The 20,529-nt window shown below is 38.6% G+C and overlaps 1 protein-coding gene across 1 annotated transcript; it reads left to right on the top strand.

Moving 5' to 3' along the window:
• The first annotated feature begins 5,258 nt into the window (after nt 1–5,258).
• Nucleotides 5,259–19,554, top strand: spaca4l (sperm acrosome associated 4 like). Its single transcript, XM_020660135.3, has 3 exons — nt 5,259–5,416; nt 16,085–16,195; nt 18,131–19,554. Exons 1-3 carry the CDS (start codon nt 5,365–5,367, stop codon nt 18,358–18,360), a joined length of 393 nt encoding a protein of 130 aa, XP_020515791.1. The 5' UTR covers nt 5,259–5,364; the 3' UTR covers nt 18,361–19,554.
• Nucleotides 19,555–20,529: the final 975 nt, after the last annotated feature.

Genomic DNA, 20,529 nt, shown 5'->3' with positions numbered 1-20,529 from the left:
ACCCAGACGACATGTTGCACCATTTTCCACTCTGGGATTTGATTTGGGATTCCTCTCTACAGATGATTCAACTATAAAGGAAACACACCCAGAGATATACTCCAAATATTTCTTGGTTTGAAAATGAGGCTCTACTTTACACATGACTGACTTAACAAGACAAGTTAAAGCTGACTGATTCAGCCTCTTAAGTAACTACAGAAAATATTGACTTCTCTTGGATTTTCTTTCTCTCTTCACAGCTAAGCATTGAAAATTCCTGTTTTCACAGTTAGCTGTTTTCACACATGTGCTCCTGAAAATTTCTAGGAAATTTCCGTACAGCCTGCCCCTGGAATCTTCCCAAGTTGCTCATTCACATACATCCCCCCCCCACAGTGCAGAGCGTCCCTGTTGGATGGGAGGGATTGGTGGAGGGATCTCATGAGGCGTAAACAACGATACTGCAAAACAAGATTGTTGTGCATGTGTGAAAGCAGCTGTAGATTAACCTTTGGCAGCTGGATTGGGAACTGGAGGTTCACCAGTTCAGACTATGTCTGGAAATTGGTCTGGTAGCTGTAGAGTTGCTGGTTCACTTCACTGAGAAATGCCCAGATAGAAACCTTTCAATAAGTCACTCAACCCCAAACTGGTTGGACACTCTTCCATGTGCAGCCCCCCCCCCCCGCCATCTCTCTATCAGGTCTATATCCTGTTAGTGCATGTGTGTATTTTGGTGCATGTGTGTGTATCATTTGTCAACAACAGAGTGGAAAAATGTAATGTCCACTTGAGGACTAAAAACGTTTATCTTCTTGATTCTATCACAACAGGTCGCAATCAATTTTGCACATCTGGACTCTTGAGAATTTCTCTGTCCAGGCCGTCAGGTTGCAACAAACTCTCATTTGGATTCAGATTCAGATTCTGACTCGTAAAGTTTGAGTCACTTCCTGTATTAGTCGTTAACCCTCTGAAGCCTTTCAGGGCGTCCTGCAGAGAACAATCTTTTGAGCACAATGACTCATGGTGTGGAGTTACCTGTCCAAACGGCCTTCACCTGAATGTAGACTCTCTCATCGGCCTTGGCTGAACTCACATGAGATTTTAAATATTAACATGGACACTTTACGTTTTCTCTACATTCTTACTGCATTCAGATGTATTCAACAAACCACATTTGTAGATTCTGAATCGTCCAACCGTTGACCTTATCTTTTTAATTCCCTTTAGTTGTTTCTGTGTGTCTGTTTCTACACAGGTAAACTCAATTTAAATTATTATACATGCAATAAGAAGTCAAAAGGCTGAACAGGTGTGACATCTTGTCTTTGTTTCATACTTTAATTTAGAGAAAGTTAATGTATGTTTTCACTTGAACTCCTTTTATCTTTCTTCTGTTCATCAGTCCGAAAAGATCCACCTTAAATTCTCCTTCTTTGTGCTTCCTTGTCTTCTTTCCCCATTATTTGGATTTTCTTATTGGCTTTGCTGCTATAGCTGCTACTTGAGGAATAGGGATTAGTTTGGCTTGTTTCCCCGACACGCCCTCATCTCCAGGCGACAAGGGTTGAGAAACTCTGAGGATCTGTGGGCAAGACAATAGAGGCATTTCACCGGCTCCAAACAAACTCCCTCTCTGCAAAGTATTTCAAAACGATGACTCTGGAGATGCCATTTCATAACCCCTCACCACCCCTCCAGCAGGAAACCAAACGAAGCCCCTTTTTAAAGTGCCATGCAGAGATAATCATTAAACAGCACACACACACACACACACACGCGCACACGCACACGCACACACACACAGACGGACGGCAAACATTCCATCCACCCAAAAAAAAAGGCGGTCTGTCATTCTGTGACCAAAGTGGACAAACAAACTGAAAATCTCCGTAATCACTCAGAGCATGACTCCACTTGTCACTCGTTCACTACATTCTTTTGTCATCTCTTAATAAGTTACTTTAACAAACACAGAGAAATGCTCGGGGACAAACTCCGGGCGAGAGGGGACTTGTTTACTGTCAGAAAATGAAACTTGGATCCGATCCATCAAGGAAAATAGATTTTATCACCACGTCTTTTTTATGAAACTCAGAATGAGAGGAAAGGCCTGCAGACACCTCCCTTCCTCTGTTTTTAAAAAAATGTTTTAAAACAATCAAGGGGGTCTGCGACAGCGTGGAGGATCGAGTCAACTGACAACAAACAATAACATTTAGATAGATTGTTATCCACAACACATGCAGTGGTTTCAGGAGGGTCTGTGTTAGTTCTACAGATTCTATACATGTTACCGTTAAGTTACCGTTAAGTTACCGTTAAGTTACTGTTGACCTGTTTCCAACAATGCAACAAAAACACAAAGTGGAAATCTTCTGAAAAAAACATATTGCATGATTGTGTTTGTTTGACGTGAGACAAAAAACATCAAGAAGACAAAATCAGAACAGAAAAGAAAACGTAGCTCAACAAAATCTCACTTTCTGATCCTGATCAAATGGACCCGTGCTGCAGCGACACACATGACCAGCTGCATGCTGCTTATTTCACTGATTGTTTTGTTTTTTTAAAGATTTATTTTTGTGCTTTTTTTGTGCCTCTAATTAAGAGATAGGACAGAGAGAGAGAGAGAGAGAGAGAGAGAGAGAGAGAGAGAGAGAGAGAGAGAGAGAGAGAGAGAGAGAGAGAGAGAGAGAGAGAGAGTAGGGAATGACATGTGGAAAAGGAGCCACAGGCCGGACCCGAACCTGGGCCGCCCGCTTGCTTGGAGGACCACAGCCCCCACACACGGGGCACGCAGCACCAACCACCACGCCACCAGCTCGTTTTTTTTTTAATCCAATATATTTCTTATTGTAGTTGTTCAGTGCAGTGGTTTCCAACCTTTTTTTTCCTTGGAGCATTCCCTACTTAAGAAAAGCTGAGAAGCGGTTCTAGGGAGGGGCCAACAGGGGCCAGTGCCCCTGTAACTCTGAGCTCGGTCCCCCTGTGGCCACCCCCCCCCCTCCAAAAGGAAGAGCCCCCCCTAATAACACATACACAGTATTTGAGTCACAATCTAGTATCAAATTCTGTTACTGAAACAAATGTGGTCTATCATTTGGCATAATATATATTTCTTAAAGGCTTTATATGTGATTTCTTTGATCCAGCAGATGTCGCCCTTGAGCACCAGCATGAAACCAAAACAACTCACGCTGCATTGTTGTGTTAGCATGCTAATGCTAGTGATCTTTATTATGCTGGTATCTTCACACTGCATGTAAATTTACCTGAAATGAGCGTGATCTAGAAACACAGTTAAGCAGTGAGTACAGTATGTTATTCTTCTTTTCTCTAGTCCCTCAATTAAACAGCTTTTATACACGAGGGGAGGAGTCAGCCGGCCGTCTTGGCGATGTAAACAAAGTGAAGATAGGACTCTGAAAACTCTGAAAACATCACAGACAGTGGGACTCAGGTGTTACATCCATTGTAGGGTTGTGGTCTGTGAGTCACCCATCATTTATTTTCAGAGGATATACTTGATTTATATTATATTTAAGAGTGAAAAATTGCATATTAAGCCTTTAAATTAAAGAGGAAGTTTTGAGGGACATTTTTTTGAAGAAGTTAAATTCTCTGTGTCTGTGAAACTGGTGTTATTATCTGATCTGTTCCTCTTGTAATGTCTGTATGAAAGTGTTTTATTCTGTGGTTTGTGTCTCAATGCTATGTTCAACCTGTACAATATAATAATGCCATGTTTGTTATAGTAGCAAGCTTAACAATGTTTGTATTAATCCGGGCATATAAAGCCTTTAAAGTGATCATCTTTGTCTATTTTTCTCCTGGGTTTAATGTTCCCCTCTGACAAAACTACTCGCCCCAGTTTGGCCCCCTCAGTAAAAATGGTCTAGAACCGCCACTGCTTATTCTACAACCAAAATCAGAACAAATCACTTTAATGTGTGCATGTCAGAAGATGTAAGTTCTTCACAGAGTTTTAAATGTTCTGCTTTTATCCTGTTCAGAAAATGCAGATTTTTAAGCATTTCCCAACCTCAAAATCTGATCAGTCTGTGTTTTAGTTCAGGGCAGTAAGCGACTCCTCATATCTGTTATTTTTTCAATGTCTTGTGTCTGTCATCCAAACGTGTTTCTTGCCTTGAGGAAAAACCTGCAAATGATTTGAAGGAAGTCTGAGTCAGCGAAAGAGTCAAGTTTTTCCTTATCTTTGCTTCCAGAGAACTCACATGTGTAGTTAAATCTTACTCTGAAAGTATCATTTCTATAACTTTAGATCAGTGACAGCATGTTCTGTAGCAGTCATCTGTTTAACAGGAGATATTAGACTCAAACGTAATATCTACTGCGTGTGTGTGTGTCATGTGTTAAACATCCCGTGAGAGGCTGTGATGACACATTTTCTGTATTTTTTTAGGTACAGCTTTAAGACTTAAAAAGGATCTCAAAGGATGTGGTTCAAAAGAAAATGTAGCCTACATAAACTTGTGTTTTAGTACAGACTTTTAATAAATGTAAAACTTTATATTATCTGTGGTATTCTTATTGTATTTGTTTTACTTTTAGAACTGATTTTAGCCCTGATGTAGATTGATGTTCAATCAATCAATCAAACTTTATTTATATAGCACCTTTCAGACAAATTAAATTGCAGTTCAAAGTGCTTTACAAGAGTTCAGAAAAGTTATTGACAAAAAAATAGTTTATAAAATCAATGAGAGACTAATGCACACCAATAAGAATTAAAAAATATGTATAAAAATGAAAAAATAAAATACGACACAAAAGCAACAAGATATTAAAATTAATACGTAGGAGAAGAATATTTAAAATTGTCGTAGGATAAAAAAAGACAACACAATAATGTAAAGATTTGAATTGTTTCATGTTTTTCCTTCTGTCACTCTGCTCGGGGCTGAGAGTAACCTACAGCATTTCTTTTTTCTTTTTTTATGCAGAAACATGAGAAAAATTACAAATAAATGGATTCTTGAATCTTGATCTTTCCACCACTGAATAAAGATTCCCCTTGACCACCTTTTAAACAATAATAGGACTGTAAGGTAATACCTGTTTCATTTCCCAAACGTCACCTCCCTGCTAACTGGCTCATCTCCTCCCATGTAGCCTACCTGTGACTCCTTCAGGTGGGGGAGCCGGAAATAAGAAAAAAAAAAAAAAAAAAAACTGGGTGGACTTCCCAGAAGACCTCCTCTGATTGGATAACGGTGACGTTTAGGATGGGAGGAGAAGATTATAAATGCAGAGATGGCGGATAAAAGTTAGTTTTTTGATCAGTAATATAACGGTCCACACAGGAGCCAGACCAGTTCTCCCAGTAAGGCTAAGTCCAGTTGAAAGTTTGCAAAGATGAACAGAATTATCCTCCAGCTTTTCGCAGTCGGATTCTGCTTTGCTCTCGGTAAGAAAATATCCCTACTCTTGTTTTTAGTTTATTTTTTAAATGCATGTTTTCATTTTAGGTTTTTTAATCACGAAGCACTTGAACGCGCATTTAGGCTGTTTATTTTATTTTATTTTTTATTTTTTATTAAAACAGGAATTGCAGAGATAACTTAACCACAGAAAGGTTAACCGACAAAATATCTAAATGTGTTTTTCTGCCTGAAGTTTGGTGTTTGTTTAACACAGGTTTGTTTACCTTAAACTATCACTTCATGTCCTTAAGGTTTCTGTGTTTAAAGGGGACTTTTATTCGACACAAGTTTGAGGATTCAGTTTCTTAATTTGGTGATTTTAGGCTACAAAAAGCTACCAGGCTCAGTTTTACATTCATGATCTAATTTTATTTTAAATACAAGGGGAACTCTCCCTGAGTTTTTCATCCTCTCCGGACAGAATCCTGTCAAACACGTTTTGTTGAAGTTAAACTTTTAAATATTTGACTTTTCTCTCAGAGGATTTGGGACATGTGCAGCCTAACATTTGTTCTCACTGGCAGAGCTCAGTGTTGGAAGGTGCAGAGCAGTTTGAGTGATTTCTTTGGACTGGGTGTGTTCCCTCTGCTTTTGATGTGGTCACAAATACATCTTAATGACAAGTGGACCAAGACATGCACACCTCCCTCCAGGATGATTTCATGCACATGCAAAAATATGGAATGGAGATATGTTAATGCTGTGTTATCATGATTTAACATGTTTTCCTGACTCTGTGGAATATGATCCTCATCGTCTCGAACAACACCCTACTTCATGTAGGATGTTGTTTATAGAGACCATCAAAAATTCCGCCTGGTAATAAGCCTATCCTGTTTTTGGTTGACATGCAAACAAAGTGTTTATGTGTTGAGTTAATTAAAGTTGGTCGGTATAAAAAGTTTAAGTTGTTCGCTGAACAAATTAATTAGCAGGTCAAATAATTAGCTGGAGGCAGGTAAATAGTCAGCTACTGTATACATACACAGTTTGAAAAAGCTATCTTAAAGTCATAAACAAAGGGCTAAAGTGGTTAGCTAAAAGTGTGAAAAGGTTCGCTCAGGGAACTTGACAACCAGAAGTGATTAGCTAAAGAGGATGAATAAATGGTGTAATTTGTTTATTGACACAGGTTGAAATGGTAAGCTAAATGTTGTGAGTTTAACAACAATCAACACTCAGAGCTGAAAATAAGAGTCTGTTGGCTAGATTTTAAAATGCCAAACTTACTTATTGGATTTCATCTTCTGAATATCTTTGGACTAATGTGAAATCTGAATAAATAGGACTTTGAATCGATTACTGATATGCATTTTTTTTGCCACATTTTCTAAGTAGGCCCATAGATTGAAAAGAAAAATAAAGATTGTTAACAAGTTTATCAAAACATGTCAAATCCAGATTCCCACAGATGACTCAAAGTAGCTGCAGTGTTTTTGCTCTATGTGCACATCCCATGATTTACTCTAATGTCGTTATTACAGGTTGGGGTGAGGCAGTCTAGTTTGAAAAAGGAAAAAGAAAAAGAACATCTCTGTACCACAGACGTTATTAAAAGACTGAATCATGTCCCGACCTGCCAGCCATTTCATGAGAAATTCCTCACCCTGTGTTTGAGGCTTTGCACAAGTCTCAAATTCCACTTCTAGTCTGCAGAGTGCGTTTACTATATACGGGCTGTTTGTTGTTCTACTTTTGTGTTTTGGGGCTATTGTTGAGCATTTTTGTTCTCGGGATCCCCTCAGCTCAGCTGTCATGGAGTCCCGTTTCACACCACACCCTTTGTAGCGGGAACTATTTTCCAATCTCTAATTTGTTTTTACACTTTCAGGCAACATCTTCGACCTTTTTCATAGCCTGAAATTCTTTTGATAAAATGGAGTTAGTGACAGAAAAAGTGATTCATATTTGTAGATAACAACATACTGAGACTTCATATCCTTCGTTTAAGTGACCAGCAGGAAGGGTGGGTGTGGGTGTGTGGGTGTGTGGGTGTGTGTGTGTGTGTGCGTGTGTGCGTGTGTGTGTGTGTGTGTGTGTGCCCGCCCTGAGGGGAAAGTTCGATGATTCAGATGGCGGTGTGTTTTGGTTTTCCAAGTCAACATGTTACAGACCACTGAGAGGTTTCCCAAAGCTTCAGCTTCAAGAAAAATAGACAAAAAATGTGATCGTCTTCGTCTCTGGTTACTTTTGAATCCAGATGTCGGAACATTTTTTGAAGTCGTAAGTAGAAAATCTAGAAGAAACAGTTGATTTAACTTTGTTAACACTTAGCTACATTTTAACAAACACATAGAAAGTAGTAAGCATACGCTAATCAATAAACCTTAGACCTGAGCTGCTAAAACACTAAACTGTAGGTCAGAAGTGTACTGATGAAAACAGACAGTTGTAAGAGTTAGCGTTACGTAATGGACTCGTGGAAGAATAAGTTAGCTTAAAGTGGTGGAAAACCAGGTGAACAAGAAAGTCAAAGTAATGGACAAACGGAAGAAAAAGTTTGCTCAATGTAGTGGACATATACAGAGGAAAAATGTATCTACCTGTTAGTTAGAAAACGTGGAAAAAAGAAGCCGAACGGTTATGAACCATCAGTTAAAACCGTTTGCTAAGTAGAGGACAAACGAGGCCAAAGTTACTCAAAAGTAAGTATTAAACAAACGATGACTATAAGAAACTTTATCCATTACTGTAGGCTAACCATTAAGTTAAAGTACCGGACGTTTTTAATAGACTAAGTAAACAATTGGGGGCTTTAAGGGAAAGAGGTTACATGCAACGTATAGGCTACATCGTTAACTTATTATTATGCTTTCTCAGACTTTAATTATTTTCAGAATTAAGAATATTGTCAAGTTTTGTTTTATTAACGTTAAAAAAATAAGTAAAGTCCGCAACACAGAGGAGGTAATTTGATGCTGCTCCTCTCAGTCTGGATACTCCCATCCTTCAAAGATGTCGACATTGTTTGTGAGCTTTAACCACCTTGCATCCAAATGCAAACCCGAGATATTTACACAACACACCAGAACCACCCAGGTGTGTTTAGCTTCACCTTCAGAGATGTTTTAGTGTTTGGATGACATTTATCTGAATCCAGAGGCGGCTTTGCATATATGCCCTCATAACATTTCTCATGAACTTGTTCACATGTCATATTTCAAATACTGTATACATGTTGGATGATGTGACAGCACATGACTCAAAGTTGTGTGTCTAATTGAAGTTGTGAGGTTTACATATGTTTCCTTCAAAGTTAATCCACCAAGTGAGTGGGAGACGGTCTCTTTCTAAAAAGAAAGAGGTGAAATGGATTTAAAAAAAATTAATATTTGGAGCTTGTTTTGACAACTCAGCTGTTTCTGTAGTCACAGGTATAAAGCTCTTGTTGAGATAATGACATCATGTTGACATTAGGGGAAAAAAACACTAAAAACAAACGATTTGAACATATTTTGCAACAGGGATGCCCTCTGGTGGAAGTCTATGGTACTGAACCTCAGCACAGTCATGAGTGCTGTAAGGACACCACAAAGAAAGACTCTCCATTAATTGTATTTTCCTTGATACTAATTCAAACTGAATGTTTAGTCCTCCAAACAAATCCTTTTGAAACATATTTAGTTATTCTGCTGTTTGTTTGTGTGTTTGACTCTATTCTGTGTTCCTTGATGAACCTGATGGGCTGAAACTCCATGATCTGTAGTTTTAGTGATAGAGCTGTAGAGGGCAGTGCAGGGCTGAGTCTGCACTTTGATTCAGTAACATGACCACACCTCAAATCAACATTGTTCATTACTAGACTGCTGAACAATGCAAAGGCAGAGTCAGTCATACCCTTTTTTCCCAGTTGAATTGCAGCACCTTAAGCTCAATGTTAAAGAAATAATAACTGCAAATCACTACATTTGACATCCCCTTTCTGTGTTTTTTGCAAATGAGAGTGTGTCAACCTTTTTAAGACTTAGCTTACTGTCGAGAGTAAGACACAGATTGTATTTTTTAGCAGGGAAATGGAAACACATCCATCATTAATCACAAATAACAAAACAAGTTTGGAGAATCTACTGTGAGGATATCATCAAAAGTAATTCTCAAAGGTAGAGTGAATTATGGGATATGTAGTTTATTTCTTAAGAGAGTTGGGGATGACGTGCAGCAAAGAGCCAAGGTTGGATTTGAACCCTCGGGCACCGAGACGAGGACTATAGCCTAAAGCACGTGACATAGCAACCTGGCTACCGGAGCCTCAGATCCAATTTTGAACATTGTTGAAATGTTATTTTGCCAGATTAATAAACTACGGCTTCATAAACTACAGATGAGAACAGAGACACAGACTGACATTGATTGATTGATGTAGAGATAAATAAAGGCTTATTGAAAGCTCCAACTACACAATCTACAACTCGTCTTGAGTTTTAGAAAAGATATCATGTCCTAAATCGTTTTTTCATTACGCCTAGTTTGAAACACTAAAAGACTATTAAATAGATTTATTTTTCTACCTTTTATTGAAGAGACAGGACAGTGGATAGAGTCAGAAATCGAGGAGAGAGTGTGAAATGATATTCAGGAAAATAGCCTCTGTACATGGGGGGGGGTATGAATCACCCACTAGGCCACTGGCGCCCCACATTATATTTACACTTTAACAAAATTAAAATTTTTAAAACTGTTCAAACTAAATTATTATGTTTCTCTTTAAAGTTATCAATATAGGTTGTCAACATTTTTCTCCCTTGTGTTTTATAACGTTACTGTCTTCGTTCTATTGTAACATAAAGTACCAAAGCTTTACGAAACGTAGTTTAAAGTCTTTATCTGTGATTTTTCACTCTTAAATATAATATAAATCAAGTATATCCTCTGAAAATAACTCTGAGTCATGACTGTCTACAATGGGTGTAACACCCGAGTCCCACTGTCTGTGATATTTTCAGAGTTTTCAGAGTCCTATCTTCAGTTTGTTTACATCGCCAGGACAGCCGGCTGACTCCTCCCCTCGTGTATAAAAGTTGTTTAATTGAGGGACTAGAGAAAAGAAGAATAACATACTGTACTCACTGCTTAACTGTGTTTCTAGATCACGCTCATTTCAGGTAAATTTACATGCAGTGTGAAGATACCAGCATAATAAAGATCGCTAGCATTAGCATGCTAACACAACAATGCAGCGCCAGTTGTTTTGGCTTCATGCTGGTGCTCAAGGGCGACACCTGCTGGATCAAAACATCACATATAAAGCCTTTAACCCAAAGTTGCAGCGAGAGAGAGAAGCAGTGCTCCACATGACGAGACCTTTTGACCTCTCATGTTTGTTTATGTCTCTTACAAACAAGAGGCGACTCTACATTGGCAGCACAATTTATCCTTTGACTTCCACTCCTGCACCTCTTAAACATGAATGCAGGAATTCAACCTGTTAGAAAGTATTTCCACTCTGTTGTTGGTCCTTGTACTTAAGATCACTTCTTCCACCCCTCACATACTTTGTTGTTGTTTTAAGGCATTTTTCAGCACTTACGTTGAACGAGTGTTTTGCTGCTTTTGGCCGTGTGTGTGTGTGTGTGTGTGTGTGTGTGTGTGTGTGTGTGTCCTCTCTAATGCACAATGTGTGTTGAGTGACGTGTAAGCATGCCACATGAACAGCTAGAGGGCTTTTTTTTTCTTAACTGTGGCACAACCAAGAACTGAACTCCAGCAAATCTGAAGGGTTACATCGTGCACTGTCACCTGGTAGTCACTCAGCCACCTGCGTCATTGATTAATCCAACAAATATGTAGCGCATGCCGATCCCCTCTGCCATTGTCAAAGTGATTAACTGCACCTGTTTGTGTACACCCCGCAACATCTTTTATCCGGAGCCTGTTTTATAATTATAGGAACATGTGTTGCTCGTGTAGTTAATCTGTTGCAATTATGGGAGGTGGAGATCACCAATTATGAGGATTTAGGCTGCTGCAAGTAAATGTGACTTCACCTCTGAGGTCCCTCCTCAGACCGTCCCCCGCCACAACAGTGGTTCATTCTGCTGGCAAAAGTCTTAGGCAACACAGGTTTGCATGGTGTGTGTGTGTGTGATGGATAAAATGACACACTGGGCATCATCTGAAATCCAGTCCGACCTGATCCTCAGACGAGACGGCAGAGAGGAGGAGGAGGAAGAGGTGATGGTGTGCAACACGTCAGTCAGCATTGCAGAGTGATGAGGTGGTGATTTAAGGCGTGGCTACACTGAGCCCTCACATGACTTCTTAATTATTCAAGGATATACTTTGGCAAATGAATAAATAAACAAAAGTAAGCAAGGGAGCTATTTAAAGCTGTTGTTCTGCTGTTTTGGGGGTATTGTCGTCAGATAAATGGCCAGTTTGTGTTTCCATAATGGAAATATATGTTTGAAGCAGGGTCGTCATGCTGCCAGAAATTTAAACTTTGTTATAATACTAATAAATTCAAATGATTTTGATAGCTGTTTCAATGCCATTACTTTTACTGGCACTGCTCACACTATCTGAACTACACAAATACATTGGAAATGATTTGGCTTACTTTACAATACTAGAACTCCTTAAAATACCAAAGATTGTATTGTTTTAAAAAGCTGTTGTGTTGGAAAGTTTCAAACTTGGACAACAAAGTTTATTTTTGATTTATGATTATGATTTTGTGAAGTTTAAGGATTAGAAGGCGGAACCATGAAGTTCCTCAAAAGTGGCGGCTCCTCTCGAGCTCTCGGGTGTAACCGAAACCAGCGTGACAGGGTGTGTGGCTGTTTGCGTTCAAAAGTGTGGGTGTGTCTCCCCCCCAAACATATTGTGATTGAAATGGGGCTGTCCCACAGGATGTTGAGGCTTTCAGTACAGCCAAAATGACCCGTGCATGTGATCATTTCTCCAATTATATGACGTTATGAGGATTAGATTGTTACAATGCTTTTGTACACCAAAGTGCTTCAGTCAGTGTACGTCCATGTATGAGTCAGGCTTTTAGATCAGTCGAAAAAAACATTCCTACTGGCTGAAAGAAACTTGAGGGAAACATTTACGTCAGCCTTCCATTGACTGGAGAAATGACTCGTTATGTAACTCCATGTGAGACTCTTAAATTTGTGCTGATGTCAGATTATTTGATTTCCCTCCATTTTTCTTCTTAAAAATAAAAAAAGTCTGCTTGCAAGTTTGTATCTGTAATTCTGAATATTATCAAAAGACAGATACAGTGTTATACGCATGGGGTGGAGCAAGATTTTTGTAAATGTCCAGACTTGTGTAATCCGTTTACGTCAGATAAGTTTCTGAATGAACGAGGCTAAAATGATCAGAAGTTAAATAGGAAAAGTTCACAGCGGGATAACAGTGCGGTGAAAAACTTAAACACTTTAATAAAAGCTCATCCCGGTTCTTGTTACTAGCCTGATGTTGTTGCATGTTTTGTCCAATAAAGGCATGTCTCAGTTAAAGGGCCAGTACGCATTTAGTGCTCAAATCAAAGCCTGACCGATTAATCGATCAGCCGATATTAGCATCAACCATTGACTATCTGTATCTGCTCATTTCATCGCAGATATACACTCGGATATCTGGATTTATTTACCAATAAAATAGCATTTCATTTGAGTATTATTGACACTATAGCGCCGTTATATACACTATATATTACACTATAGCAGTTCTCTTTCTGGCTGTAACCAGAAGAGTTTACCCTCCACAGTGTTGATGCACATATATGCGCAGTTACCATCTTTTCCACAAGTTTTTGATTCCTGCATTTGAGCAATCGACACAATAAATATGTGTATATCTAAATCTATATCTCTACAGATCTGACATAGATCTAAGGAGCTTTTTTTTTTAATTCTTCAGTTAATCAGATATAGTGAAATCATTCATCCAATGTTTTTCTTTGCACTTTATTATCTCAGAATCAAGATTGTCATGGACCATTTACACCATATTATAAACTGTTTATCATCAGTCTGTGCTGTAGTGCAGTATAACTTATTCCATGCCTGTATACAGCTTTATATGGCTGCACATTTGTTTTAACGCCTGTCTCTATTGTTTTTTTTCTTTGTGCAAGACTTTAAATAATAAAGGTGATGCATGATGTCATTCCTCCAATACCAACGCTCACATTGTTATCTTACTACTGCCATTTGTTATCGTTGTTGATGTGGATTGAGTTGACTTTAAAGTCTGTTTGTTATGCTGCTGTAAGCAGGGGAGCGTGCCTATCTTCCCACATTTCCTTTTTCATATATTTGTATCAGTTAGCGTAACTTACCCTTACCCTACCCTGTGGGAACATAGGGCCTAATTTTGAGAAAATTCTTAGAAATTTGGGAACCTAGAGCTGACCCCGTAAGCAGTCCCCAGTAAAAGAAAAAAAATCACATAACTGAGCAGTACGATGCAACAGAACGAACCTAATGTTGATTTGATTTTAGCCCCCTTGAAACTAAAAAATGCAGTCTTGTAGAGAAAACAGATTAAAGCACGTAAACACACAGACATTTAGAGGCGCTTCACAAGCCTCTTTAACTGGTTAACACTGAACAAACTAAATGCATGACACAAGAAGAAAGGGGGATATCTAAGTCTTGTATGTATGTCTTTAGAGAACGGCTCCAGGAGGGCTAAGCCATGTCATAACTGGAGCGACAGGTTTCTCCAGAGTGAAACTATAGTATCTCTACGTCACAGAGTCAACACACAGCATTGAATATGTCGTCTTTTATTTATAAATTTTAAACTAAAGCAGATTGTGTCAGCACTCCTGGGTATCCCATGAGAATTTAAAATGTCCTGAAGTAGCTTTTATGTAACTTGCAGCTCCTGACTGGCAGGTGCCTTTACTGCTCTGACTGACTGATTTATTTAGCTTGGAGTGTGTCCAAGGTCCAACCCACTTTATCATAAAACAGGGCCTCTAATTAACTTGCAGGTATCGTTTAAGTTCAATGTTCTTTATCTGAGCAACGTTACTAAATGAACTTTGCACATCAGTTTCTTAAAAGAACACGATCTTTGTCATCTCAGCTGACGTTAGGCGGAGGATTTAACTTCAGCGTGATCTCATAAATGTCAGTCTCTCAAAACATTGAACTTTGTATTTCCAGGATAGAACATTGCCTAAGCAGCCCCTTGGTTAACTTCATTACATTTTCCTTACATGTATATGATATTTTGAATCAATAAGAATGTTGATATCTGCATAATAACACAGCTAATGTTGAAATGTGCTCATGTTGCAAATCATGAGGGACACATGAAGCCCAGATCTTCTTTGTGATAGAAGCAGCAGAGGCCAAGACATCCTGAAACATATTTCTCTATTTGATATTGTCGCTGTATAATTTTAAAAATCCATTTGGTTGCCTCAGATTCATCACTACATGCTGCTCGGGGGGGTTTTCCTCGTTTGCTTGCTGTGCAGTTGTAAAAAAAAAAAAAAAAAAACCTCATGTGACCTCACTCTCCAAACTGGTTTGGAAAGTCCTGAAAAGCATCCTTTGTTAACCTGTTATCTGTAAGACCAGCTTATGTCAACATACCCTCGTCTATATAGCGACCTCGGTGTTCCCATCGTTTAAACTAATGGTTTAAGTTTACTGCTTCTAAACAGGGTAATATAATCTGAAGTCTGCGCTCGTTTGTCTCTGTCTGGAAACTAATCACAGCTGTAAAGTTAAAAATGGTTCATGCCGTGTTTACACAGTTCAAAATCCCTCATTCATTCATCCATTTTTATGCAAGGAAAGCAATCTGGCACAGGACAAATAACAAAAAACAAACAAACTGTGACATCACAAGGATCTGGAATAAGAGAATTGTATCTGCAAGAATTGGTGAATAATAATAATAAAAAGTAATGGGTGTAAAAATGGGAACACGTATAAGGAGATCAGGGATTCTTCTACCAGGACTTAAATGTGTGTCATGTCGTTTGGGCCATGCAATTTTCATCAGTACCTCATAATCATGTGCAGTACTGCGGCACTTTAATACTACGGCACTTTACCTCCTGTAGCGGGCACTTGAACCTCTCAGGACATCGTACAGCCACTTTTTATGCTTCTTTATTTGTGTCTCTGTCAACTAATGTACAGTTTATGTTGTTTGGTCATTACTAGTTGTTTGGTTTTTATGTACATTTGTATTTGTGTGTACCAACAACCTGCCAAGGGACTACAGATGGAAATTAGCCTTTTGCTACAATCTCGCATATTTACATGAAGGTGTTCATTAATGTGCACTATTTAAAATAAATAAATGTTTAAAAAAAGTCAAACAGTAATATTATCTCTGAGATTAATAGCATATTAACTCCATGTATAATACTGAATAAGTGAACACTGACTCTCAGGTTAAACTGTTTCAGTAACGATTGAATCACAAACATCCAGCTGCTGTGACCTTGACTAAAACACTTCCCCCATGCAGAGGTCATTGTTGGTCACTCGTGTCTCACAACCATCGGACCCTTTTTTTTTTTTTTGCCACAGAAACGGTCTCAGTTGTCAACAAAGACCTTTTCTATCTATCTATGTATCTGCCTACATTTGAACTTCCTAATTAAAGGGTTGTTTAAAAGCTCTAAACACTAATCCTGTTGTTTTTCTCCTCTTCTCTCTTAATGTTTCCAGGTCAAGCCCTGCAGTGCTACAATTGCAAACTTGGCATCTTCAACCTGTGCATCACCACTAAGAAGACGTGTGACAGCGGAGACCACTGCTTCAGTGGTAAAGGGACGGCAGGTAAGGAGCTCAGAAGTTAAAAATCTAACTGGACCACATTCTCCTGAGCTAACGTTGTCATCGCTGTCATAAAACGACACCAGTTACATTCTCTAAATACATAGTGTAACGGAAACAAACCGGGACATTTGGCAGTTGTCAAAAGGATTTTTTAAATTCTGTCACAACAACAGTGCCAATAAAATAAATTAACTAGTTATTTGAGGTATTGATTTCCCATCCAGGAGCACGTTCACCTCAGGGGAAATTCCTGCAGATTGCGAGGTGTTGAGAACGATTGTTGAGAGTTCAACTTATTAACTACTGAAGTGAAATAGTAAGCTGCCTATTAACCCAAGTCAAGGACATATTAAAGGAACCTTACTGTATTTAGTAAGGCATAATGCGCTAATCCCCCCCCCCCCCCCCCCCAAAGAAAACAAAAGACGATCAATTCTACCGAAAATGTTCATATATGATTGTAGTCCCCCTGAATCTATGATAATAGTTTGCTCAAACATCAGAAGTTATGATAGTTGGCTGGAATATAACCTGGTCAAACAGTTAGCTAATCAGTTAGTTCGTGTTTTTTATATATATATATTTTTGATTAAAGCTGAAGATAAGATTGTTAGCTAATAGTGATGAAATTAGTGATTAGCTAAAGATAAGTAGCCTACAGTAGTTTGGCTGATAAAAGCGACACTACAAGATTAAAAGTTAGCTTAAAAGTTGACCTAAATGTAATGAAAGGGCTGTTAAAGTAGGCTATGGGAAAAAAAGGAACAGTTAGCTTAAAAACAGCTGTTGCTAAATGTTATCAAAGCGCAGCTAAAAAGGAGAAGGTAATAAACCAACTAAATGGTAATAAGCTAACAAATAAGCAGTTGTAAAAGCTGAACGCAATTTAGGTTGGCTGAAAGTAACTATTTATCTTTATTTTTGAAAAGCCGATTATGATCGCAGATGTCCACAAAGCTGAGCTGAACAAGCTGGATCGATCCCTCGTTGAAATAGTTAGAAGGTTACTGAGCGGTCTTTTAAAAGAATAGATTTTAATATTACTATTTAAAGTAAATGTATGGTTACCTGTAATGTGAAAGCAATCTTTGCAAACAACCTGAAATATGTTAGAGCACTTGTATATCTCCACTCTATTAAAACTAGCAAAGATTTGGCTTTAATCTTATTATTAAAGGCTTTATGTGATTGGTTTTTTTTTTTGATCCAGCAGATGTCGCCCTTGAGCACCAGCATGAAAACAAAAACAACTCGCGCTGCATTGTTGTGTTAGCATGCTAATGCTAGCGATCTTTATTATGCTGGTATCTTCACACTGCATGTAAATTTACCTGAAATGAGCGTGATCTAGAAACACAGTTAAGCAGTGAGTACAGTATGTTATTCTTCTTTTCTCTAGTCCCTCAATTAAACAACTTTTATACACGAGGGGAGGAGTCAGCCGGCCATCTGGGCGATGTAAACAAACTGAAGATAGGACTCTGAAAACATCACAGACAGTGGGACTCGGGTGTTACACCCATTGTAGACAGTCATGACTCAGAGTTATTTTCAGAGGATATACTTGATTTCTATTATATTTAAGTGTGAAAAATCACATATTAAGCCTTTAAATACAATTTGAAAGGCCTGTATAAGGTGAAGTCGGGAACAGTTTCCTTTGATTGGTTGAGTGAAGCAATAGGCTAAGCGCCAATAGAGCGTGGTATACTGTGACCTTAGAAAAGCTGAGGTGCAACATCAGGCATAACATGGAGATCAAAATGTTTCAAGCCTTTTCTATTGTAGCTTGAAAGTTGGACAAACTGGAGTTACAAGGTCTTCAGCCAACAGCCAACAACAAAGCACTTTACGAGTAACTGAAGCCAAAATATTTCAGTCAACCACAAACAGCAATCAACACTGACAATGCTTGTTTTTGCTGTCTTTTCACAGCCGGCTTTCTGGATATCACCACGAAGGGCTGTCTAAAAGTGGCTGAGTGCAACAAGACCAAAGAGGTGAACTTCCCGAACTCTGACTCCAACTCCACCGTCTACAGCCTGACGAAGACGTGCTGCGACTCGGATCTGTGCAACGCCGCCCCAGGTCTGCCCGGGTCCACCGGGCTGAGCCTGACCCTCACCACCATCACTGCTCTGTATGTGGCCAACATCCTGGTTTGACAAAAAACGCAGCGCAGGATGACGGAGTGGAAACACACATAAACACACACACACACACACACACACACACACACACACACACACACACACACACACACACACACACACACACACACACACACACACATGGGTCTTGACTTTACTGTCTTTGAGGTGCATCGTTCTCTTTTTATTTAACACACGTGTACATCAGTTCAAACTTTTCCTTTCTTTTAAAACATATTTTAAGATTAATCAGTGAACCATCCCAATTCTAAATGGGAAAAAATTAAAAGTTATGATGATTAAAAGTGTCACTAGCTAGATCATGTGCGTGAACCTGAATTAGTTTCATTACAGCTTGAGCAGTCACTTTAAAAATGGGCTTACAGTATATTTGTTTGAAGATTTGTTAAATATGACACTCCATTACAGTTAGCTTAAATTAGCATATCTACTGGAAAGCGCTAGCCTGGCTCTGACCGATGAAAACATTATTCTCCTAGCTAATGAACTGGCTCTGAATGTGGCAGACCGCATATTGGATCGCTGTTTTTCTTATATTTATAATGTTTAAGATGCACACAAAAAAATAGTATGGATTGTATCTAACTCCATGCAACAAAGAGCGGAATGAGCGCACTTTTCATACTTCTGAACTAGTCCCAGAATTCATTAACTTTGACCCACTGTAACACCATTTTTAAGAAACCTGAATGAGATGTCTATATCAGAGCTCTTATGAATATTTCTATTCCTAATCATTTCATTTATTGTGTTTTGCTTCCTGTTCACTTTGTAAATGTTAAGCTAACCTGTAAAACTGTCCCTTGGCTTTTGTCTGTTATTTTGTATTTTGTTCTTGTTTTCTGACACAAATATCCATCAACCTTTTTGTTTGATTTTTGATTATTGTGTCAAATCCACACTGCACATTAATACTTAACTGTCGGGTAAAAGCTATAGTTTATCTTGCTAGCTATGAATGTATATAAAACTGCAGGGAAGGGGATTTAAATTGACTATTTTGTTTGCAGATATTGAAATGATATCAACATGGCAGCAATTTAGAAAATGTCTGACCTTTATCAAACGGTTTCTAAAATCAAAACTTTGCGTTTCCTGAACAGAAATGTGTTTCTGGATTGTTTTTTGTGAAACTGAGAATGTAGACAATTTGAATAATGCAATAAAAATCCAAACTGGTGGGAATAACGGCGCGTGGTGTTACTGGTGTGATTTGGTTCCCTCATTCTGAATGTTTGTCACCTCAATGCAGTCCTGCAAGACTGACTGGTTCCTCAGGTTTCAGTGCTCCATGGTGGGGAGACATTACTGGTTTTGGCATGAAAGTGATGTCTGATTTGAAGTTACATCATAGATATCACATTGTTTTGATCAACCACTAGTTTGTTATTGTGTGTTTGTGATTTGGACACGTGTTTGCTTGTTCATGACAACAGTCTGGTGTCAAGTTATTTCTTCTTATGAGTTTGATCCTCATCTAGTTTGGGTTGAATGTCTTGTTCTTCGGCCCTCTCTCTATATCCGTTCATCAAGTTTGATCAAAGTCTAACCAGTAATTTGAATCCTGATGACAGATACAAACATACAAGAAGATGTTAATGGCGTATGTAGACTCCCTTATTGTAAAGCTCAGGGAACAGTCTGATAAACACATTTAGTTTCAAATTAAAATGCTAAATATTCTCTGATTTCAGCGTCCTAAGTAGGAACATTTGGTGCCCTTCCATTTTATACATAATAACTTACTAAATTATTCTTGTTTTTTATTGCTGTAATAAATGAAAAAGACTAGAAATGATCAAGTTTTGGTCTTAGAAATTATTTTAATGTGTATTTTTAAACTAACTGAAGTGTTTTTTATGTGACTGAGCTCTTCTTTATGGTGTAAATGTTTAAACCTTGTGATTCAGTCACACATGAATGACTCATTCTGTGACTTGCCCGACAGGTGGGGTCAGTTTGTACAACACTTGGTTTTCAATTAAGCCCTACCCCATTTTCTACTCTCAGTGACACTTCCCCCGAGGTGAAGTTGAAGACAGAAGACTTGAACCCCCCGCCTTTTTCACCCCTCCCATCACCTGTCTCCAGGTATAAATCTCAGGCCCCACCAAGCAGGCTCCTCAGTCTCACTTCACACAGTATCCCATCACAGGATCTTTT

Source organism: Labrus bergylta, chromosome 19 (genome assembly GCF_963930695.1).
Source record: "Labrus bergylta chromosome 19, fLabBer1.1, whole genome shotgun sequence".
NCBI lineage: Eukaryota > Metazoa > Chordata > Actinopteri > Labriformes > Labridae > Labrus > Labrus bergylta.
This window is presented reverse-complemented; position numbering and strand designations above follow the sequence as displayed.

Coding starts and splice junctions, on each gene's coding strand:
- spaca4l (XM_020660135.3), top strand. CDS start 5,365: ATGAACAGAATTATCCTCCAGCTTTTCGCAGTCGGATTCTGCTTTGCT. Junction 5,417..16,084: donor CGGATTCTGCTTTGCTCTCG/GTAAGAAAATAT, acceptor TAATGTTTCCAG/GTCAAGCCCTGCAGTGCTAC. Junction 16,196..18,130: donor CAGTGGTAAAGGGACGGCAG/GTAAGGAGCTCA, acceptor GTCTTTTCACAG/CCGGCTTTCTGGATATCACC.